We start from the raw sequence: 24,395 nt of genomic DNA, 5'->3' as shown, positions 1-24,395 counted from the left end.
TGATTGAAATGTCATGAAACCCTCTGAAATCCATGGAGATGCAACCTTCCTTACCCACAATCACCCATCTGCTCTTCACTGCAGACCACAACACCCAGTGCTCCAGCAGCTCTTGCAGATGAGTTATCAAGTGACCCCGGTTGCTCTTCTCTACAGAGAGCTGCAGATTTTCTGGCATCACAGACACCAAGGGGACATCCCCCATTTCCAGGGAGACTAGAATAGAGAGAAATCAAAAGCAGTCTCAGTGTCATGAGCATCTCTCAGAGTTCTCTGCTGTCCTTTATCAAATTTCTGCAGGGTGCTGTACAACTCACTGAGGCTAAAGAGACTGAGCAAGCTCCCTGCGGAGCAGTGATTCCAGGATGTTTTAAGAACCATCTTTGTCAAGTCACTGTCATGCAACAGCTACACTTGTAAACCTGTAGCTCAGTCCAAATCTGTGCTTCAGGCTATTCCTTGCTGTGCCAATCCCCACAAACACTGTCCCAGGGACACTGCATGCTTCTTGGGACAAGGTTACATTAGAATATAATTTGTCCCTGTCTCACTAAATATGTCTTACTGCTACAGCTGACCAATTCCTGACTGCAGCCTGGCTCCTGCCTGATTCTCTGATCTCAGATCAGGGATGCCAAGGGAACTGCCCCTTTCTCTGTGTGTGAGAGCACTTGCTGTAGGGGGATGGAGCATGCCCAGCACACTGTACAGCCAACCTACAAACCACGCTTGGTCAGTGACTGGAACAAGCTGCTTTGCTTCTTCACAGTTCCCTGATGCCCAGGGGCCTTGGAGGAAAACATTCTGCTGTTTGCAGGGAAGAGAGGGATTATTTCCATACATCACCACTGCATATGGCTCTGGCATACTAAGGAACTCTTGCAGCACAGAACCAGAGCTTCTCTGCCTGCCAGAGGCATCTCAGAGCCTGCTCTACAGCAAGGGCTCTGCACATGCCATGGAATTAATTCAGTTATCTCCAGTTCCAGTTTGCCTGAAAGATACTCACTGCCCTGACCATTGCTGTTGGGGGTTTTAAAAGCAAGAGATTCCAGCAAGTTTTAAAAGCCAAGTACAAGAGAGCATGACCCTGTAAGCACCTTTTTCTTGGGATCAGGCCTCGAAGGATTATCTCCTGCTAACAACAGATAGGGAATTTCTGGGCTATTTTTCTAGATGTGATCTCAGGCAAGTTGCTGCCCTCTTCATACCATGATTAAGGAGCTGCTCTAGGGGGTTGATGCTGGAGAGCAAGTGTTCTTTCTCCTGCTTCCCAAATACAGTGTTCCAAATGGCAGGGAAGAGGAAAAAACTTCACTCCATGGTGAGCTGTCCTGGTGTTATGGATTAGATGTTTCATGGCTACATCCATGTCACACTCAGTGATTCCAGACAGAAAGCAGACCACAGTGGACCCAAGAGAATTAGCAAAGCAGTTAAGAAAGCATGCACTGACACCCACTGAAGATCTCAAGGCAAACTTTGAAAGAATAGTGAGTTCTGACTGCTACAACCTCTCATGCTGACACCATCTTCAGCTTACAATTCAGGGAACTGATGCAAGGAGCCGTGTCAGGGGTAGGCAGAACTGGAGGGTGAGGAGGGCAGTGTGACCCCCTAAAGGCAGCCCACAGCAGACACATACCAGGCTCCTCCTCCACGCTGAGCAGTGGGATGTCATCGTCAAGGTAGGGAAGGGTGTCTCTGCCTGCTCTGGAGGTGGCCTCTGAGGCAATGAGGAGATCTTCAGCCAGGTGCAGGGCACTTTTCTTGGTGCACTTCTGACTGCAGCTGGATTGAAGCAGGAAAGGAGACAAAGGCAACAATTCTAAGCCCTGTGAAGAGTTACCAGTGGGCTCCTTCTGCGGCAAGGAGAGCAGCAACAACCTGCTCCAATTACTTGGAGAGACAATGGGCACTGCCAGGAGCAAATTCCATTGCTAAGCACTGAGAGGGCAAGGGCTGGGCTGGATACACAGAGCAGGGCTGAGCCATGGACTCTGGGTGCTGAGTAATGGTAGTTTCAGCAGCTCATCTCCCTGCTAATAAATAAAATCTGGCCAGGTCATCTGCAGTGCTAAAGAGCAGGGGAAAAGGAAATGTGCTGATTTTCAAACACAAATCTCCACGTCCTGCTTGTGCTTACAGGCAGGAGCAATGGTGACCTGTCTGCCTTGCAGGGCTTGTACCTCCACTGCTTGAAGGTTTAGTTGTGCATTAAATGCTCCAAGGAAACAAATGGTCCAACACTCCATGGGATCCAACCAAGAGGATTGACAGAGACAATGAGACTGAGACTTGACCCTTCCATTTTGCTCCAATCTGGAATGGCAGAACTTAAATATCCCCTCTGTCAGAGCCAAAGCCAAGCTGCCTAAGGGGAATGAGGATCAACTGAGATGACAGGGAAGGAATTTGCAAACCTCCTCGACTGCAATTTCCACAGCTTCCCACCCACAGGCTCCAGTGCTCACCTGGTTTGGCAGGAGCTCTCTAATGGGGACATGTAAAGGGTCCATATTCCAAGAGCAGCTGGCATGGTGAAGAGCACAGCTACCCAGCAGCAGGACACAATCAGTGACATGAAGAGTCCAAAGTCATGCACAGCTGGGATCTACATGAAGAGAGAGAACACAGGGTTCAGCTGGGGCAGGATTGCTGGAGAGACAGCAGGCAAGGATGTCTGGAGGAGCTGAGAATAGCACACTCAGTCATGATAATCAGCAAACCTGGTGGGTAAAGCACTGAGACAGAGCCTGTTTGATCAGTGGCACAGAAGTATTTCCTTGGATAATCCACTGCCTGGCAGCAGGTAAGAGACAGCCCTGTAAGAAGCAGGTCTGGCAGCCCACTGTGCTGATGGAGATGGTGTTGGCAGATTCCTGATCTATTGGGCCCTTTGGCAGAAATGAAACCCCAAATCCCAGAGGTGCAGGGTACCTGGGAGAAGATGTTGGCAGCATAGGCTGCAGCTGTGGTCAGGGAGGTGAAGAAGGTGGCCTTCCCTGCTGTCTGGACTGTGTGGATCATGCGCAGCCGCAGGTCCTTGAGGTGCGTGGCTTGGCGGTAGGTGTTGATGAAAACAAAGACATCATCCACTCCTGGAAAGAGACAGCAGAGCTGTTGATACTCTGCTCACAGAACTGACACCTGCAAAAAAAAAAGTCTGATTTCCCCCTTGACGTTTGACCTGCAAATATTAAACTTACAGGTAATGGAAAAGGGCCTGAAAATTCAATCTGCATTTGCCACCATCACCTTCTTCTCTCCTGCAGAGAGCAGGCAGGGCAAGGCAGCACAGGTAAAGCACAGGCTTTGAGTAAAGATGAGCTTACCAATCCCCATGATGACAAAGGCAGCCACACCATTGAGTATACCCAGATACTGGATCCCAAATACGACATGGTACAGGAACAGAGCCACCAGGCAGCTTAGCCCAATGCTGGCAATGCCAAAGAATGACAGAAACACTACAGCAGAAAAGAAACACGGAAAAAATAGTATCTGTGGCCATCCCCAGGAGACCAAACACCTCCCCCCTTCCCTGTTGGGATACTGGTTCCCATGAATGTGTTGGTGACAGAGAAGAGCTCAGGGGTACAGGAGTACTGCTTGCAGAATCTTTCCCATGAGGCTCTTGCAAAAAATTACATCAGATTTATGCCAGTGTTAGCAAGATGGGCATTTGCATCTTATTCCTGATCTCCTGTGAGTCTCCCTCACCCTGCCCATAAATCTGTGCTCTGGGGAATCAGACTGGCTTGCCCTTGTGCATGCTGCTGTGCCATACAGCCACACTGCTGCCAGGGCTCTGAGTCTCCCTGGGCTTGCACAGACACAGAGAGACACAGCACGCTTGGATTTGTGTTAGGACAGGGTAGCTGTGACTCCAGCCTACCTGAGCAGGAGGTGAGGATGTAGACCAAGACAGCAATGCAGCTACTGCTGATGAAGGCCAGCAACATGTCGTTGTTGAAAGTCCTCCTCACTTCATAGTCAAACAAATCTGTCCCTCCATACAGCACCTGGACTTTGCTAGGGTGGGGAGATGTGAAAAAAGAGGAGTGGTTGAGCACAAAAGGAGCAGAGCCAGGTGGTTTGAAGGGCAGTTATCCTCTCCAGAGCCAAAGGAGGTCACTGCTCTAATTACCTGGCAGTTTTCTGAAAAAACAGAGCAGTGAGAGCGGGTTGAACAAAGTTGCTGCTGGAGGTGAAATTCACACAGAGAAGGAGAAAAATAAAGAGCAGGTCTAATATTTTTAAAATTCCTCCCCTGCTTGGTGGGTCTTAGGCATTAATAGACAGTTCCTGAAGCCTTCAAAGCTAATTCCATCTGGAATCCTAATCATTGCTTATTATATTAGCACAGCGGATGCAGGCAGAGTGAGAGCTTAATCAGAAGCCATATGATTTACCAGCTTCTGCCTCTGGAAGCAGGCTCAGAGTAGAAGTAATCCAACATAATTTAACCAGGACTACAATAATGCTGCACCATAGGAGGCTATCAGGGAACTGAGCTTTGGAACTGAGCCTTGGCCTCAATTCCCTTTTGGCTTGTCAGAAATCACAGTCTGCTTTCCCAGCCCATTGCTGAGAGTGCTCTGTGACTGCCTGCATTCCAACCTGCTTTTGAGGATCAGCATCCCTTCCTTCTGGGAAATGCTCAGGGCAGTAGAAATCTGGAGTCTAAGAAAGTACAGAGACTGGGGCACAAGCCTTCTGTCAGCTGCCTGACTACTGGGATGCTCTTTTAGCCTTTTCAGCTCTATTTTATCATCTCTCTCTCACCAGCACTGAGCAAAGCTCTGTTCTACCAAGTCATACAGACCTGGTGGTGAAAAAAGTCTGCACTTCCTGAAACTTATCCTGCCCTCACCTCTTATTCCCCACCTCTTTGTACAAAAAGCAAAAGGAGAATTGGATCCACAGGCTGAGCAGCCTTGAGTAAAGACCATTTCATCCTCTGCATCAGACCAGTGGTGGCCAAATTCAGAGCAGAAACGCAGTTCTGTTTGAGCCAGTGGAACTGGATATGTAAGATGGAAGCAAAAGATCTAATGCCAGACAAGGACTCAGTAGAAAGGCAGGCAGTAGATTTAAACTTTGTTCCCTTTTCATTGTCTCTATGGGTGTCTCTGGCATGTTGCTGCAGTAGGAAGTGGCAGTAAAGGGGAGCATGTGAGTAGTTTTCTGCTATATGCTCCCCACCATCACTCACAGCTCCATGCCTGAGCCCAGCTTCAGTGGAGATGCTTTTTCTCCTTCATCTGGAACATTATGCCCTAGCCACTGTTTGAGTCTGACCAGTAGTCCAAGCTAGCACATGCAGCCTTCTGTGCCTGGTGCCTTCCCAGTGAAGCCAAATGCAGCATGGCTGTCAGGGTGGAACAGGCACTTCGGCCCTGCTGTGAACCTTGAGGCAGAGCTTTGGAAAGCTCTATTCCATCCTCTGCCCTTCCCTGCTCTTGTGCACTCCCACCTGCCCTTCCTGCACACAGCCTCACCTCGTGGACTGCTTGGCCAGCATGGCCACATAGGTGACCACGAAGTTCTGGAACTTGCGGCGCTGCTCCTCCCAGCGATCCTCCACCGAGTAGTAGTTGGGCAGTGGAGCCCCAAAGAGGATCTCACTCCTCAGCAGGGAGCTCTTCTTGTTCTCAGCAGACAAGCCCTCATCCACATACCAGTAGAATTCGGGGTGGGTCATGGCCAGCTCCAGGGACCCTGCAGGAGAAAGCAGCACCACTTTCGTTAGATCCTGCTTAATTGTCTTAGCAAGGCACAGGGTCTAGTCTGCCACAGGGAAACTGGGAGTCATCCTGTCCTTCATCAGAGTGATGCTGACTGCTGCTGCCTTCTAGAGAGTAAGGAGGGCCAGGGAAACCTGGATTGCAAAGACTCACATCCTGCTTCTGTTGTGTGACTGCTTGTGTTGCTGCCCACATGCACTTCCCCATCAGGGACAGACGTATCCTCCACCTGACTGACCTGAACCACAGCACCCTAAGCCAACAACATCCTCATCAATACTTCCACTGCTGGATGCTCTTCCTTCTCTTACACTGGCACAATATTTTCTCCATTATGTTGGAAGCACAAGAATTAAACAATGCCCGTGAAGGAGGAGTCCTGGCTCTGCTATGACCTGGTACCTCTGCCATCTGATGGTGTGAGGGATGCAGGGATAGAGGCATTCAACTAGTTCTAAATAAGAGACACTGCCTATCTATTCCCAAAATCAATTCCTTAGAGTTTGTAACAGAAATTATGCTTTTTCCTGTTTTGGTAGCAGAACTGTTACTGGAGCAGATGGATTTAATTCTTTGCTTGCTCCCTGCATAGCTCCTGGACAGCTACCCTCTGCAGCCTGGCTTGGGAGACAGATGGAGGCTACATCCCACAGCCACATCACACCCACAGACCCCTCATGAGTCATCTCCTTGTCACCACCCAGAGCCTCTGTTCTGCTAGAGGTGCACAGTACAGGGTACAGAGCTGGGAGGAGGAGGCAGGGCCTTTCTCCTCCTCTCCTTGCAGGAACCTTTCTGGTTGGTGACTCACAAGCTGCTGGAGCAGCTCACAGACCTCTTCAATCTGCTCTATAGTGCAGGGAAGCTCATCCCTATTTGTGTGGCCAGCAAAGCCCTGGTGTTGCTCTAGTTAACCACAGCCATCTACAGGGGACAAGGGTCAGTAGAAGACATCTGTACCATGTAGGACACCCCTCACTTTTTCCTCTCACTTGCCTGTGGGGGTCCATGTGACCTGTGGCTGGAACTGCAGGGTTGAAAAGGGGCCCTGGTGCAGAAAAGACAATTCCTCAGGGCACAGCCCAGCAGCATCTTCCTCTCCATACAGGGCAGTCACTCAACTGCACACCAGTGACTGCCTGAACCTGAGGAGAGGCATTCCTTGAGCATGCCAGCCCTTGCCCGTGGCCCTCAGCTCACCTTGGATGTCAGCAAGATCTTGTCCCATGCCATCATAGTAAATCTTCCCTCCTCTCTCAGTGGGGAAGAAGTAGGTCATGAGGGAGCTGGGAGGGGAGCAGTAGGAGTAGGAACCCAGGGGCAGGTCCTTCAGGACCTCGTGGGGCTTCCAGCAGAACTCCCTGAAGCGAGGGTGGTCCATGATCTTGCGCTCAACCTCGTGGATGGTGACCAGGCGCTCGGTGGTGAAGATGTTGTTCTCAGAGTCCCCCCGAGCCAGGAAGATGAGCTCGATGCGCCAGTGAGCGTGGGTCTGTGTGTTGGCACTGATGTAGGAGCTGGAGTAGTCCCAGCGTGGGGCTCTCCCCACCCGGGCGCTCTGGTTGCCCTGGGGCTGCAGAGAGCCCGTCCTGCCCTCCGGGGAGCGCCTGACCCGCGCGCTGGCCCCGAGCTGGGAGGCGTTGAGGTGGAGCTGCTGGAGCTGCTGGAAGATGAGCCTCTGCAGGGTTTCGGAGGTAAAGTCAGCCAGGTCCCGGCGGTTCCTCCCCCACGAGCCAAACTGGGATTTGAGGGCCAAGGCGAGGGCGTCGAAGCGCTGCGAGGACTCGTGGTTGCGGATCTCGAAAGCGTTGTAGGAGATGTCGATGTCCAGGGCGGGGTAGTGGAGGAACATGACGGCAGCAAGCACAGCAGGGATGGCACAGCCCAGGAAAAGGATGAAGCCAGCACAGTAAGGGTTGGTGAACACCCAGCCAACGATATTCCAGAAGCCAGACACAGGCAGTGTGACACACACGGGTCTGACTCTGCACGGGCTTTTCCCACACAGCAGAGCACCCTCTCTCCTCTTCTGGGAGCTGAAGGCTACCTCTTCATCTTCCTCCTCTAGCCAGGCATCCTGTAACAATGGGTCATCCTCTGTGTCCATGTCCAGCACCTGCAGACAGGTAAAGAGCAGTCAGCAAGAGCCAGCAGTGGTGTCACAGGCACAGCTGTGAATCCAGGAGCCAGGACAGAGACATGCTACTGTTCCCTCAGGAGGAAAGGATCACTCCCTCCAAACCCCACAGATCTGCAACAGCCACTGGAACAACCACCTTGCCATGAGGTATCCCACACTCTGCCTGGCAGAGGAACCAGAGAGGGAGAACATCAAGTGACAGCCCCAGAACCCAGTGCTGTGGCAGAGGAAGGCTCTGTGTGTCTCCAGGAGACTGCAGGGATTCACAGTATGCTGCTCACACTGCAGCAGCAGGAACATTTAATTAGCTAACCTGCTTCTCACACCCAGGAATGGCTCATGCTACCAGACACAGAATTCAAGGAGCGTTAACTTCCTCTCCTTAGAGCTGATAATAGATTTCCCCCAGCTATTTATAGCAGCATTCATCTTTCCCACAAAGTGCATGTGGGAGAAGAAGAGCCAGAAGCACACACACCCTCACCTGCAGATGCACACATGAACCCCTCCAGGAGCTCACTGTGACCCTGCTCTAGCTCCTGAAGGGATATCCACTGACAGCATGGGAAGGGAAAGGGCTGAAAGCACAACCTGCCTTCCTTCCACTCCTGCAGGGTATTGCTAGTGGAGCGAATTTTTCCCATTCCTACAGAACAACCAGGACGAAAAAGCAAGTTAGTGCTTTCATGGAATGAAGGAGGAAATCCTCCCTGATTATCTTTCCTTGGCCAGGAAAGAAAGGCATAATCCCTGGGAGGTGCTCTCCTTAGCAGGAGTCTCCCAGGCTCCCAAACTCACCCTGAGTGTCTCATAGTGGCCTCCCAAGCAGGGATGCACAGGTGGTGGTCCCTCAGAGCAAAGCCCTGACCCTGCAAGTGTCACTCCCTTTTCTGCCTCCAGGCAGCAGAGCCAGTAGCCCCCTGAATGAATGTCACTGAATGAATGAACCAACAGGTTCAGTTTGTTACCTGACCCAGGGACTTGAAAGCAATTTATACACAGGCCAGAGAAAATTTACGAGCTTTGCTCCTAACCAGTGTTTCTATTTTAACAGGCCTTATATCAGCAGGAAGATAAATTACCTCTTAACTCTGTGTCCTCAGAAGGCCAAGGAGCTGCATGAACTTTGACCAAGAGCAAAAGCAATGCAACAAAAATGCTCCATGGCAGAGGAGCATTGGGGCAAAGCAGCAAGGATAACAGCAACCTCTGTGGCTCTGCTAGCCTGAGCAGTGCCAGGGGCTTTGCTCACAGAGAACTCAGGGGATTATTATTATTATTATTATTATTATTATTATTATTATTATTATTATTATTATTATTATTATTATTATTATTATTATTATTATGTAATCAATTATTATAATATTATTATTATCAGGGTATCTGTAACATGGGGGGGGAAGGGGTCAGTGACAGAGAGGACACACTCCCCAGAGTTTCTTGCAGCAAACAGCATGGTTTATTGTACAGTTTCCTCTTACATAGTAGATTCAAAAGTCCCTCATCCAGACCTGACTGGTCTGGTGCCTCCCTCACCAACAGTGTCTGCAGCCCAACACAATTGGGTGAAATCCCTGTTTGGGATATAATAATGTAATGATATATGTAATGGTTTGAAAGCAAAACCAGTGAGAGACTTTAAGTTAGAAATACAATTTAATAGGAAAAAAAAAGAGAAAAAATAAAATACATGTAATAGAAGAAAAGAAAAACTACTGAGAGTTAGAATAGAACTTGATAATCCGTTAGATACAGTGGTGGTAGCAGTTTAGATGAAGTGGTTTTATAGAAGTAGTGATTTTGTAGAAAGGTTTGGTGCCCAAAAGTCTGTATTCTATCATCATCTGCTGAAACCAGGTGGGGCAGTCACCCTGATTTCCTAGCACACATTATCTGCTCATGGGCCATCTTTAAACCAGCTGGGCAATCATCTTTATCTTCCCACAGCCCATCCTCCCTCCAGGAGATATCTCCTGTTAATGGCCAGTGAGTCCCAGGGCATGACTGATAAAATTCCATCATCCCACTGGGAGATGCTCCAGCCAGGGGAGGAGCCAAGCCTTTCCTACCCAGATAAAAACAGATTTTGGACACCAAGGAACCTTCTTTCCACTGGATTCCAGAGGAAAGCCAGACCTTTCCACATCATCCCTGGAGCTTCAGAGGAAACTGCACCTTCTCCAGGAGCACTGCTCCAGCTGAACCACATCTGCCCCTGCAGGAGGATGCAGCCACCATTGAATGGGACTGTGCCAACACCCTGACTGACTGACGGGTGTCAGCTTGGATTCTGACTCTGTCAATGGTTTTTCTTTTGTACTATTACATGTATTTTTTTTTTTTTTTTTTTTTCCTATTAAATTGTGCTTCTGACTTGGAATCTCTCAGTGGTTTTGTTTTCAAAACAATTACAGTTGTTTTACCCCTTCACATGAAGGACTGAGACAGCAAGAGGAACACACAGGGGTGGGCAGTGGGGAGGGGGTGTTCTCTTCAGTCCTCTAGAAAGGTTAGGAGTAATCTAGCTGGTTTTAGACTTCATTGAGTTTTCTTTAATATTCAGGATGCATAATCCTAAACAGCCAAGGAGTGCCTAAAAGCTTCCCTAAATACCCATGGATCCCTGTGTGAGCCCTTGGCTCTGGAGCAAAGCCAAGAGTGTAAAAATGATGCTGCCCAGGACAGGCACTGGACTACAGGCACTGCTCAGCTTCATGGAACACAGACCCACAGACTCCTGTGCTGTTGCTTTCAGAGCCTTATTTGCATCATGGCAGGGAGGAAGCTTTCCCAAGCCTCTGAATCTGCAAACTAATCCTCTCCTGGAGGGTTCTTAGCACAGCCCTGCCTTCTCTGTCACATTACACTCCTAAGCACAGCCATAATCCCATCCAAGATGACAAGATAAGGTGTCCAAACCCTGCTGGCATGCAGCTCCCCCCCACACACAGCACCTTGTCACCCCAGCTCACAGCTCACCCCACACTGCTCACCCTTGCCAGGCACATCTTGGGCTGCTGTGTGACCCTAATCCATCACTCAGCTGACAGGGACTGTCACCCTTCAGCTCTAAGGGACAGCCAAGCTACACCTCCAGTTCACAGTGTGGGTTGATGCTGCAGGAACTCAGGTGTGAACCTCACTCATCCTACTTGGGCAGGTTGGTGTGTACCTGCAGTTACCTCCCCTCCACCCCTGACTTTTCTCCCACTGGTCTGGCTCTCCTTCAACAGAATGGAATTACTGTGAGATCTGAAAAAGTATATGTATTCTCTCTTTAGAAAGAGAGGCAAAGAGCCATATTAATTTCCCATTTTATTGAGTTACTGAGGAGGAGAGAAAAGATTCTTATCCTGAAACAGAATAGCCTGCATGTGACAAGAAAGGGAAATGAGAGAGAGCATAATAATAAGCAGAAAAGGGATCACACCATCTTCTTTCTTAACCAAGAGCTAAATCCTCAACTTAAGGATGGGAACCAGATCTCAGGTATCTCCCTCTGACTTTTCCATCAATTGTCATGGTGACTGCAAACCCAAATTTGTAACACATGGGCACCTGTAATGTCTGGTGACCAACGTGTGTTACACTCTAGTTGCACACTGGCACAAGCTGGCACTGTGTGAACTCCAGCACAGAAGTTTCTGGAGAAGCCCCTGTATACACTCACATGAGAACTGAGTCAGGGAAGGATGAAGATTTGGTCTGGGACAGAGGCAAGGCAGTGCCAGCCTCCCTCTGCACACAGGGTACACAAATGCCTTCACCCACAGCTCTGGAACCCTCCTGGAGAGCTGATGCAGCTCCAAAGCCAGACATGGCACACTTGGAATTGTCCTTGGGACTCATCTGGCTTTGCTACCTTCCTCAGATCCTGCCCAGGTCAGGATGAAAGCCTATCCAGCACAAAACATGGCAAATGGAATTGATGGGGGATATAAACCCTCAAATCATACAGAAGGGGATTGAAATGCATTTTTTCTTATATATTCTTACATATATTCTAATATATTTTTTCTTGCATTTTACTTGGGGGCTGGCCTGTTTTCCTTCTATCACTTCTCATACTATCCAGAGACTTCCAGCACTGACTCATGGCCCAATTATTTTTTAGCTACAGGATATACTCAGAAAACTTAATCCTGCAGCCTTCATTAAAGCTGTGCCTCACTTCTGTACAAGTTTAGCCAGGTTGAAAGAGGCAGAGGATTATAGCATTCCTTGAAGCCCTGGGTCTGTTTCTTTAGATAGGAAGATTCAGCTGGTTTGGGTAGGCTTTTAGATTTCTTGGGCTTCCCTCTGCTATTTCCAAAGCAAACAAGCTTCCTGCAGGTGGGATCCAGCTCAAGCCCCAACAGCCCCACTGGGATTGTCACTCACTTGCACCTCTACCAGGAAAAACACCCATGCAGCTCCCACAAGACAGTTCTTTTTCAGTGACATCTGGGATAGAAGAAAGTCATTGGCAACTTGGAGAGAAGCAGTGACAGATGAGGAAGCAAATTACACCCGACCCAACTAATTAATGCTGACTTTCACATTAAAAAATCTTCACTAGTGTTCCATTTCAATTACCCAGTTGTTCCTTCCCACAGGAAAAAGGAAGCATTCTGCAACAGCAAGCTAGAAACAAAAAAATGAAAGAAAGCTCAAGACTAGAAGGGAGGGAAAAACAATTTTTGTAATATAGGAGATTCTTACTGACATCCTAGGATTGCTGCAGAGGTATACCTGCTTGAGCACTTCCCTAACATGCTTGTCACTGCCAAAGAAAATTAATTTCCTGATAAAATAATTTGCTTCTGGTTATTGTAACTAATGATTGTAGGTGTCAGAAGCAGTGTCTTGGTTATAATCTCACTGAACATGCCTCTCAGCCCTGTGCCATGCTTAATACTCAAGTTACTTGCTTGTGCTGGTGATAAGCTCTGCTGTCACTCAGACATGTAGCACTTCCAAGTTCCTGCAAACAGGTACCAAGCAATCTGAGGCTCTGATATGCTTCAGATATGACTTACCTAACCACTACAAAAAATTACTTAGATTTTGTCTAAACCCCAGCCAGTTGCTGCTGCTAAGTAAAGGGATTGTTTCTGGCTCAGAGAGGTGTCTTTGGGTGCCTTGACAGATTTCAAAAGCACCCTGGATCCCACCTGCCAGGGCCCAGAGAAACAAGCTTGTCAAAGTTATGTGGATTCCCACACTCCAGCATCTCCCCCTAAGCACCTGTGCTGAGAGCAAAGCCTTTACAGATCATTAAATGTAGATGGCTGCCACAAACCAGGGCCTTGCATTACAATCCCATGAAGTGTCACTCCAGGAAGGAGTGTCAGACCACAGAAGGGAATCACCAGTTCCCAAGCCAATGGAATAAACTGCCAACCCCAAAGCTTGTGTGCTGCTGTTTTACAGATACACTCCAGATTTACACATCACTGTCACCCTGGAAAGGAAAGCCAGATCCTGCTGGCAGTGCCTACCATTCATTCATTTAGTCATTTATGATTCTACCCTGTGCTCAGCCTCCCCTGTTTATGTTAACCACCAGGACTGACACCACTCTGTGCTCATCTGCAGGATTCCCTTGCAGCCTCTGGACCCTTTCCCACACCCACCCCTTGCAGTGGGAGGAAGGACACAGCCAAGGCTGTGCAGCCTCATCCACGTGCAGTGCTCCAGCAGCTCCCTGCTGGTGTGCACACTGCTTCTGGGAATGATCAAAACACCCTCTCCTAAAGGCACATTATTCACATAAGCTGCAAGTTCATCACTGAGAAAGAGGAGGAAATCTTCTTCCTCACCTTCCATCTGAGCAGGTTCTCTCAGCAGAGGAGGCTTTGCTGACTGTGGTTCTGTTGGCAGCAATATGAGAGGTAAGGCAGGAATTCCAACCTGTGCTGCCAGACTTCCTTGCCAACCACAGCACAGGCAGCTGTTTCAGCTCCAGTTCTTGCCACTCCAACTTAAAAAGTACTATGAGGTTAAAAGAAAATTTTACAAGTGCTCCATCTGAAGAGTGTACTTAGCCAGCTCTGCTTGTTGTGCTCTGACCTCCCAGAAAGAGGAGGAACAGGCACAAAGTCCCATCTGGACGTGTGGAGTCGTGCAGGTCACAGTGTCTCACTCCAGGTGTCACCCACTTTGATCTAATGGATCTAAAGGTCATATTTTTCACTGCCACAATTTACTAACATCAGAAAATGCCAGGTTTGGAAGAGGAGGGCTGGAAGGCTGCAATGTGTGGTGAGGACACAGCTCTCACAGTATTTCAGTCACATTCACTTTTTCAGCAGGGCTTTTTCCACCAGCATGAGAAGAGTGGGGGATTTGTAGCACTCTCCCAAATGAGGGAGCAGCAGGAATACTGAAGTACTTGTGCACCATTCCAGCTCCATTAACTGAGCTGAGCTCATCTGTGGCACAGACACAGCCTCCTATTCCTCAGAACATGAGGGTGAATTCTGGGGGGAATTTCTGAGTGAGAATTCTCATCACTACAGATGAGTGAGAATAACTGCAGCAAACCATGCTTTCTAGTGACCCATGAAGAATTTATTACTGGATCAGGAGAGACTCACAAAGCAGCTTGTGGCTGGGGGCTTTCAGCAGCCTGAAAAGTGGGATCTGAGCAGCTATGTCTTTCTTACCTCCCACACTTCTGTCTCTCTCCCAAACAGATGCAGCTACCTGCTCTCCTCCCATGAAAACCCAGTGCTTGTGCAATTAGATTAATTAGCACTGCTATTTCATCCTCCAAGAATCAGTGAGAAATCTGGAAGCAGATGTGCAATATCCAGAGGCTGAAGAGCCCCAAGTGCCACACAGCTCACTGGTCAGGAGCAGGACCTGGGCAGGCACGAGGTTTTCCAGAACAGAAGGGAAACTTCTTGAGGGGAAGATGTGCAGACAGGACAAGCTGCCTCAGTGCCTGAGCTGCAGGTTGGCAGATCCCCTGCCAGTACAATGAGTTCAAGCTTACTGCCAGCTGCACCAGCCATGCAGAAACTCACATTAAATATTACTACAGCTCAATGAGCACTGCCCTGTAGACCATTAGCAGAGGATGGGGCAGGGTCTCAGAATAAGCAAACAGGCTTTAATGGCACATTCATCTCAGAGAAAGTCCAGGATGCTTCCTAGCACAAACAAGAGACACCATGAGCTGGTTCCTATTAGTCACTGTGCAAGGGAGGGAAATGTTGCTTGCAAAAGCTGCCAGAAGCTTCCAGGGAAGCCACATCTCCAGGATGCAGATTTAGGCCACCAGAACCGAGCTGAGACAGCAGTAATGTCCCTCTGCTCTGCTCTCTTCTCCTCCTCCCCAGCACAGAGCTGGAGGTCTGTGATCTGAAGCAGTTCAGAAAGAGGCAAACATCACCCTTGTCCTTATTACCCTTCTATCACCAAATATGCAGATTTTTCACAGGAGCTACTCAGGAGTGGCAACCAGCCAATCCAAATGGACAAGAACTGCCAAATCAAAGCATTTCAGCCAATTGTTCCCAGTTTCTTACTGCATCCCACTTTCAGACAGATGTTCACAGGCTGAGATGCTACTTGTGCTATCTCTAAGGACCAAGTCCTGCAGTTAAAACACAAAAATGAAAGAAATATTTGTGGCTCTACTGTTAGTTTTTCCAGCTTTCCTGAGGCAAAGCACATCATCTGCTCTGAATTGCTCTCTGTTTTGGAGTTTGAGACCTCCATTCTTTTACAACATGCCTTGTTCAAAAGACTCCTGGGATTCCCCTTCACAAGGAAACACAGGCTATTTTTGCAAAGACATTTGTAAATTGATTTTCAAAGGGACTCGCTCTGCAGCTTTGTGTGGATGTGGAGCTGTGTCTGGCCCTCTGGAAACCAGGCTGTTAGCAGAGTACAAGAGGAAAGTCACTGCAAGCACTTCCCAAATCAGCCAAAGAAATGGAAATGCAAGCAGTACCAGGATCTGCAACATAACCAAATAAATGAGTGTGTAGGCAGGTTGGTGTGCATGCAGGAATGAATTTAGCTGCATATAAGCCAAGATTTGGATCCAGAAGGAATTCTGTCTCCCACACCACGTCAGAAATAAAAGGGACTGCAAGAGGTCTGTAAAGGAAACGTCATCAAAATCTTATTTGTCTGCTGCTTACAGCAGAGTCTCTGTTATTGGAATCTAATCAAGGCCAGATGCTTTCCTGTGCCACTTTACACACAAACCCATGCTATGAACCCTGCAGTTACTGTGAGGAAACTTGCACCAAGGAATTGGTTCCAGACAGCAGATTTACAGGAATGAAGCTTTGCTTCTTTGGCATAAGCACTGCCACAGGGGATGAAACATTTACCTGCTGATATATCTTGTTTGCAGTTGTCACAGACTGGTGTTTTATAGCTCCCCACGATGCTGCAGCTTTTCTGCCACGCTCTGTGCACAAGTACATTGACAGCAGAACAAGCATGCAATGGCCCAGAGACCACCACAGATCAGCTGCCAGCTTGCTGCCCATCCCTGAGCCCTGTGTGGAGGGACAGAGCTGAGATCCAAGGGTTAGGATAGGGAGAAAGAGAAGGGATGGACATAAATTCAGTTTGGATGTGGGAAGAAGTGGCTTGCAGCATATACATTGTGAGACACTCCACTGAGAAACACCTCCAGAGACTCTGGATGTCCAGGCCAGTCTGGATGGCAAGTCCAGCAGAAGGAGCTTTCAGCATGGTCCAAGTGTGGAAGGAGCTGAATCCCTTTTCTTTTCCCTCTGGAAAATCATCCCTTAGATAAGAAATTGCTTCCTTAGAATAACCAATGCTAGAAGTATCTCACCCCCTTCTGCAGACCCCCACATTTTCTCTTTGTGCTCTAATTTTTCCTTTCTCAGTCCTTTAAGTAACTGGTCACTTCTTACTTAAAACCTTTAAGTAGTTGGATAGTTTTCAATCCTTAATATAATTGGTTCATTTTCTAAGGCACCCTAACCCTATAAAAGCCCCTTCAATAATTTATGTACTCAGATTGTCTAGCTGTGAAGTCCAAGAACTAGTCTGAGCTTTCAGGCAAAGTAAATTTAGCTTTAAAAACAAGCTGATGCCTATATTGTCCAGACTCCCATTTTAAATGGAGCCCACTGTGTTACTGAGTCACTTTCATGCTTTTGTGGGCCTGTCCACCTCCCCATTTCAACCCAGCTATAAAAATTTGCTTGGATATTAAACCTGGTGCACGAGTTTCAGCTGCAGAGCAAGTGGGAGGATGTGCAAGGGAGGAGGTGGAGGGAAAGTGGTGGCAATGGAAATGTGAAGACAGAGGATTTGGCCAGGTTTGGTTTATAAGCAGGAGTCAGGGTTGCTTTGGGCATTTCTCAAGCATGGTTAAAATGCCCCACTGGGCTCTAGTTCAAACCTGAGTCTGCAGCCCCAGTTCCTCCAGTAATTCATTCCCCTTGTTGAAAGGAGGAACAGAGAGAACTTGTTGGATTCAGGGAATCAAGTGTGCTGCATGTGCAGCAGTACCCCAAGCAGTAGAAGGGTTAGGTATTGTTTTGTGGGTTTTTTTTTTCCCAAATTGTCTCCAAATATTTAAATACACCTCCCAAGCAGTTCATTCTCAGCTCCTGGGTGTAACACAGAGCCAAGAAACAAGTCAACATGCCCCTAGGAGCAAAGAATGCTTTGTGCATCATATATCAGAGATTGCATAAACCCTTTGCAAACACCTACCAGATCCAATTCCTTATTCCTCTAGGGAAATAGGTAGGATTATATGCAAGTCCACAAATGAATTAAGCAAGGTTCCACAGTCAAGCTTCATCTCTGATGGAATTCATCTGTTACTTTTGCTGACTTTCACAGAAGCTAAATACAGACCAAGCAAGTTACAGCTAACATCATTCAGCTTTAGCTGCCAAAGGAGGAGCAGCAGTGGTGCCATTCAACAGTGACACAGAGACCCTGTGACTTGCTAGTCCAACATCAGCCCAGTGATCTCAGAGTAAAACTAGAGATCTCCCAGAACATTCCTCTTTGTTCAAGTCAAAGAGATTTCTGCTATGCAAAAGTGAGAAGGGAAGAAAGTCTGTGGCAGCATCAGACAGGATGCCCTTGAAGCCCAAAGAAGTTTATTCATGTAGTTAGCTTAGCAGGGAGATCCCAGGTAATATTCCCAGTAATAAATGCAAATCACTTCAGTGACATGACTGCAAGTGAGATGCAGCTGCAGAACCATGCCCCAAAAGCATTCACACCTTCAAGTCCAGGCAGAAAAATGATGCTCACCCCTAAATCTCCCCCCATAAAGCAGCAGAGAGTCAAGGCCAGCAGCAGCTCAAGAATCAGATGACTGCCAGTGTGTCTTTCAACCCCTTGAAACACACTGGCCTCTCCTCTTTCTCCACTATTTATGAAACATGAACTGCCTTCTATTCAGGAGAAGCTGTTCTGTATTAACAGAGCTTGGCAAAGATCAGGAAGTAACTGTGCCAACTTTCAAGCTTGCTGCCTTCAAGGCAGATGGCAGGGAAAATATCCCAGCCTTGTCCTCCAAACCACTTCTCCCAGCAAGCAGAGAGAACTCAAAAACAGGAAAAAAGGGTGAGGTATCTGTGAAGCCTTAATTTGAGTGCAGGAGACAGCCTCTCTCTGGGGTGCCCTGCTCTGCTGTGGGTGTGCTTGCCTTCCCACAGGACAGCAAAGCCTGTGGTACTGCCAGAATCTGCAGGCTCAGAACAAAGGCACAGGGTACATTGGAATTTTATATTCTGAGTTACAAGCAGAAGGAGGAGACGCCCTGCCTCTCCAGGTCGATGATGCTGCTGCCAGGAAAAGAAACCAGCACTGCTAGTGGCTGTGCTGAACTGAACTTTTATGGGACAGTAAATCCTTCTGGAGCAGCTGGAAGGACAGAATTCCCAGGTGCTAGAGACCCATACCTGAACACTAGAGCTGCAGGTGCAGAGCATGCTCTGGTTCCCTCCAGCAGAACTGCTCTGCCATTCCCACATCAGATCTTCCAGGGGCAGTTCAGTCCCTGGGGGTTCAATTCACCCCAGGAAGGTGGATCACCCTCAGAGCAGGTTCAAGTGGACTCCTGAGCTGTGAAAGGCTCAGTGCCCAGTTGTGGTGGGTCCCTATCACCTTGTTCTTGCAGAAAGAGGGCAGAATTCCGGCTCTAAGCAGCCAAAATTTCACCTCTGAAGCTTGTTTTTCCACCTTTTTATGTCTATATTTTCTTCTGTTAATTGTGTGCCACTCCAGTTATTAATCTTTTCTGGTTTTCAATGCTAAAGAAGCGTGGCTCAGTAGCCGCGCTCAGACCTCAGAAAGCTTCCCTTGGATAATGACAGCGTAGCAGGCAGGAGAGTCGTAAATAACATTGAGCTGGGTGCTAATGCAGAGAGCTGCTGAAGCTCACGCCTGCAGCACTCTGCTACCAATGGGACAATTTACAAACTCACACATAGTTAAGCTTTGCTGAAATGTATCCTGGATGGGGGTCAATGGAAAGTCTTTTGCCGACTTCACCTAGAGCTGGATTAAGCACTTAACTCTTACTCTGTCTCCTCCATACTCCTGAATTATTCATTACGGGCCAGACACTGCAATCCATACTCACACTGCGCTTAATCTGTCCTTTAAATTGACTTGCATTAGTCTGAGTCACAGGCACCACGGCCTTTAACAGTGTCACTGAATGCAGCAGAGCTATTCATGAAATGGGGTGATGAGAGGAGAGGAGAGGAGAGGAGAGGAGAGGAGAGGAGAGGAGAGGAGAGGAGAGGAGAGGAGAGGAGAGGAGAGGAGAGGAGAGGAGAGGAGAGGAGAGGAGAGGAGAGGAGAGGAGAGGAGAGGAGATCCAGCCCTTAGCAAAGGCATTGGTAAGGACAAAACTGAAAAAAATAATTCACCTGAGTAAAGCTACAAGATAAATGAACTCAGTAAATCGGTGTGAAATCAATCATTTAAAGAGATAGCCGGTTCTGCGGCATCACCGCAGGAGATTGAGTTCTAGAAACTAATATTTCATTGCTCAGCTTCATCACGAGGTCTGAGAACACATTCCCAGAGCCGAAGGATGGTTTTCACACATGCCTTGTGAGGATTGCTTACCTCTCTAAAGAGAGAGAAGCGGCGAGGTGTGTGGAAAAGAAAACCGAAGGACATCTGCTCTTCTTGACTGGCACAAAAGCGATAAAAAGTGCCCAGGACTGCTGCGGCCGAGGAGGTAAGAAGCACTCAGAAACTCCTTCCTCTGCAAGCTCGCAGTCACCAGGCTCTCAGGCCACACCACTTGCTCTGATCCTGAAATCCCCTCCAGCTGTTCAAACCGCAGATAAACTCGCATCACAGGAGAGCCGATTACCTGTACCTTTCACCGCTAAACCCAAACCTACTGTCTGATACCTCTAAACAAACAATGGATTTAAAAAATAAGCCAATCAGGAAAGTAAAAGGAGAAATATTTTGCAATACACTGAGAAATATAATGGGATTTGATTTTTTAGAATTAACTCGTCTGTTCAGTTCTCATTTACGTTAGTGCTTGATAAGATTAGAGGATTAAACCAATTGTATGCTAAATCCTACGTGCTGGAGAGCATCTTGCCAGGATTTACTGCGTGTTGGCATGCACAGAGACCACAGCAGCATTACCCAGAGACCCTGGGACTCACAGAAGAACCCGTTCAAACTTCAGGAATAAAAATCACAGCTTATCCAGATTTTCTGTATGCACCAGGGTATGAAGTTCTATCCTGCTCTAGTTTCACTCAAGCTTATTTATTAAGTGCCCATACCCAGCAGGCAAGTCTCTGTATAAGCAGCACTTATCTCGGAGCACTGGCAGCAGGAGAGGATTACAGATGTGCTGTGGCTTTTTTGGAAGCAAAATGTTAACACCGTGTGCATACCCTCTCCCTGTGCCGAAGAGAAACGCACCATCCTGTCACTTTCATGTGGTTTGATTACACAAACACACACATCACAGCCACCCCATAAACTCCTGCAGGATTGTTAACACTTCATTTGCAGTTCAGGAGTGACAGATACAGAAGGGGTCAGAGTTTTCCTGTAACTTAACTGCTTCTTCTGTTGGTGTGACAAAGGCATTTGTGATGTTTAATTCATTAATGCTGAAAAAATACAAGATCTTGGGAGGTACAGCCAAGGACACACTAGGTATTGAGGGAATTTTTAGCACCTAGCAAACACATTTCCCCCGAACATCTAAAAACTAACAGCATTTTCACCAGTGTGAAATCCCTCATTTATGTGTCCCCAAATCACACAGAGGCAGTCAGATATTGTCATCCTGACTCCCTGTCAGTGCCTTATTCTATGGCAAGGAGACTGTGCACAACAAGGGTGTCAATATAGCTAAAAACACTACACTATAGCCAGTCAGGGAAATCTGGACAGAGCATCAGTGACTTCAACTTGTGGTTGGGGTTGTGGTTGGGTTTTTTCCACCCCTGAGGATGAATTTGCCCTGTACATTGCAGAAACTGAATCACAGTTGTCACCACCGTGGGCAATTGGAGATTGGATGATTGCTGATGCTTCTCCCCAAATGTCAGCCCAGTTCTCACACATGACACTGACTGGGCTGGTCCAGACATGCTGGTCTGGGCCACTGGTCCCTCAGATTCCCCTTGAGCCTCTAGGTGAAACACAAACGCTGATGGGCAGTTTCTCCTTGAATCATTTTCCTGTTAAACCAGCATTCTCTCTCTGTAGAGAAATACCTTCCCCTCGGGAATACTGCAGGTACTCACAGGGGCAGCAGGAAGAAAGGAAGAATGGATCTTTTATCATATTAAGCATTTCCATTCCATCTTGTTGTCTTTTTCACTAGCTCAGTTCTGGTTTATTCCAGGCATAGGAAATCAAGCTATGTGGCTCCAAGGGGTAAAGAGACTAGCTTGATGAATCTAACCTCTAAAGGTGCATCCAGGGTGATAAAAGAAGTGTAGCTATTGAAACATCTCTCTCCTATATAGTTGTGTTGCTAGGTTTCCATCTAGATACACAGTCTAAAACAGCAATTAAAGGAAGCTGATGCTGTGGATTCTATCTTTATCAGCACTTCACAAGGTTACTGGTGAGAAAGAGGGAGAAATATTGTCCCCAAGCAAAGTTGTTCTGATGAGAACAGACAGCTTGTTTCAAAAGCTTACAGAAATTTTCGTGGGGAAATTGTTCTTAAAAGCCTGAGTTTCTAGGGTAGAAAATTGTATGTGTATCAGGATGTGGCTTTGTAAGCAAAAAGTCTGTGTGTTTATTTGTCATTTGAATTGCTCTTCCAAAGCACAAATCCTCACCCCAGTTAACTAGTCTGTCTTACCACAGCAGAGGAGGGCATGCATCCTTTAAAAGGCTTATTTTAAAGGAACTTATTTATTTGTCTATTACATTAAACACCAGCAGACTCTGCACAGCTGTCAAAACACTATTCTAATAATTGCATAACTGGAGGCTGTTAAGCAGCATGCTGCTGTACCTGTGCACAAAACAAAGGTGCCAAGACACAGGATGCAGCAGCACAGCAGCTGCAAGATCCCACTCATGCCTGAGGGTTCCACTTCCAGCTTACTGTGTCTGGCCTGGAGTTTTTTAGTTACACTTAGCTCCCAGCCTCTCAAGTGCTCTTAAATACTTGGGCAGTAGCAACCAGCCCTGCTCTTTTGGCTTGGTCATCACATCACCAAGGGAAAAACAGAAGAGATCCTTTCTTCCAGGACAGTGGCTGTTTTACTGGCACATCTTTGGAGACCACCACAGGGACCAAGATGAGTTGGGACTGTTGCTAAGCAATGAATGTCCTTATTAAGTGGTGTGGTGTTTTTAGACAGGAAAAGTCCACTTCTACACGAGCTGGTATAAAACAAGAAGGTTACCTTCTGTGTGCTAGTTACGTGATGCTCTTTATATCTTTTGGACACACAACAGATGGGGATCCTGCCTGGCTGGACCTGCTAACACCTGATTCTGCTCCTCCTCAGGGAGGCTGGCCAAGTCTCCCTGTAGCCAGGGACACAAAGCTGCTCAGTTCTGGCACCCAACTTTTCCCCCAGGAGAACAGCCCTTCTGCAGGCGCAGCTCAATCAGCTCATTATAGAGGCAGCCTCCTGGGAAACGATCTCCCTGTGCATATTCATGAACTATCCACAGCTTCCAGGGAGAGTTGGCTAAACACACAACCGAGGGATTTAGCTGCTGGATTCCCAGGGGGAAAGAAAAAAGGAAAAGGGGAGTGAAGGGAGGATTAAAAAAAAAAAAAAAAAAAAAAAAAAGGCACGATTGTAAGCGGTGTTTGTCTAAGCACTGCGGGACCCGGGAGCCCGACCGATACTCCAGGTCACCCCCCGGGCAGAACCGAGCGCTGAGGAGATGGCATCGCGGCAGAGGGGTGTGCTCAGAGACTCCCCAAACCCCGCAGACCCCCGGGACCGCGGAGCGCATCTCTGCCCGGGGCCGCGGAGCGCATCCCTGCCCGGGGCCGCGGAGCGCATCTCTGCCCGGGGCCGCGGAGCGCATCACTCACCTCGGCCGCGCCGGGCGGCAGCAGCAGCGGGCTCGCAGCGATGCCGGGCAGCGCCGGCTCCCGCCGTACCGGGGCTCACCGCAGCACCAGCGACAGCCGCGGTGTCGCTCCCGCAGCCCTGACCCGTCCCCGCCGCCGCCTTTTGACGCCGCTCCGCCGAGCGCCGTGGGCGGAAGGGCGGGCGGGCGAGCGGCGCTGTGCCGGGGAGCGGAGCGGAGCGGGGAGGGGAGCAGAGTGGTGCGGTGCTGTTCGGAAAGATGCGGAGCGGTGCGGAGCAGAATGGTGCGGTGCAGAGCGGTGCGGGGAGCGGAGTGATGCGGTGCGGGGAGCGGAGCGGTGCGGAGCAGAATGATGCGGAGCAGAGCAGAGTGATGCGGTGCGGAGTGATGTGGAGCAGAAGGATGCGGAGCAGAGCAGAGTGATGCGGTGCGGAGTGATGTGGAGCAGAAGGATGCGGAGCAGAGCAGAGTGATGCGGTGCGGAGTGATGTGGAGCAGAATGATGCGGAGCAGAGCAGAGTGATGCGGTGCGGAGTGATGTGGAGCAGAATGATGCGGAGCAGAGCAGAGTGATGCGGTGCGGAGCGGTGCGGAGCAGAATGATGCGGAGCAGAGCAGAGTGATGCGGTGCGGAGTGATGTGGAGCAGAATGATGCGGAGCAGAGCAGAGTGATGCGGTGCGGAGTGATGTGGAGCAGAAGGATGCGGAGCAGAGCAGAGTGATGCGGTGCGGTGCGGAGCTCCGGGGCTGCCGCCGCCCCGCCGGGCTGCGGGCGGCGCTGTGGCCGCGCTATGAACCGCGGATACAAACCGTGTATATAAACCACGGACATAAACCACGGATATAAACCACGGATATGAACCGTGTCCTGTGCGCGGCCCCCGCCCCATCTGCCCCGCTGCGGTGGCGCCGAGCAGCAGCCCCGGTGGGAAGGCAGCGGCACCGCAGGGCTCGGTACCGCCGGGGGGGCCCGGTACCGCCGGGG

General features: G+C 48.8%; 1 protein-coding gene across 2 annotated transcripts in view; it reads right to left on the bottom strand.

Moving 5' to 3' along the window:
* Nucleotides 1-24,164, bottom strand: part of DISP3 (dispatched RND transporter family member 3) — a 34,121-nt gene extending 9,957 nt beyond the window's left edge. Inside the window, exons 1-9 of one of the 2 annotated variants that reach the window (XM_056508163.1) lie at nucleotides 23,411-24,164; nucleotides 6,951-7,866; nucleotides 5,505-5,724; nucleotides 3,899-4,035; nucleotides 3,336-3,470; nucleotides 2,941-3,101; nucleotides 2,475-2,614; nucleotides 1,646-1,791; nucleotides 55-216 (exon numbers count right to left, since the gene is read on the bottom strand). In XM_056508163.1, the coding sequence (XP_056364138.1) occupies nucleotides 55-216; nucleotides 1,646-1,791; nucleotides 2,475-2,614; nucleotides 2,941-3,101; nucleotides 3,336-3,470; nucleotides 3,899-4,035; nucleotides 5,505-5,724; nucleotides 6,951-7,857 (2,008 nt within the window). In that variant the 5' untranslated portion in view covers nucleotides 7,858-7,866; nucleotides 23,411-24,164. The remainder of the gene's footprint in view (nucleotides 1-54; nucleotides 217-1,645; nucleotides 1,792-2,474; nucleotides 2,615-2,940; nucleotides 3,102-3,335; nucleotides 3,471-3,898; nucleotides 4,036-5,504; nucleotides 5,725-6,950; nucleotides 7,867-23,410) is intronic. The other variant, XM_056508164.1, reaches the window with a different exon arrangement.
* Nucleotides 24,165-24,395: the final 231 nt, after the last annotated feature.

Source organism: Oenanthe melanoleuca, chromosome 21 (genome assembly GCF_029582105.1).
Source record: "Oenanthe melanoleuca isolate GR-GAL-2019-014 chromosome 21, OMel1.0, whole genome shotgun sequence".
Classification (NCBI taxonomy): Eukaryota; Metazoa; Chordata; class Aves; order Passeriformes; family Muscicapidae; genus Oenanthe; species Oenanthe melanoleuca.
The sequence above is the reverse complement of the archived record's forward strand: the minus strand, read 5'-3'. Positions and strand labels throughout refer to the sequence as shown.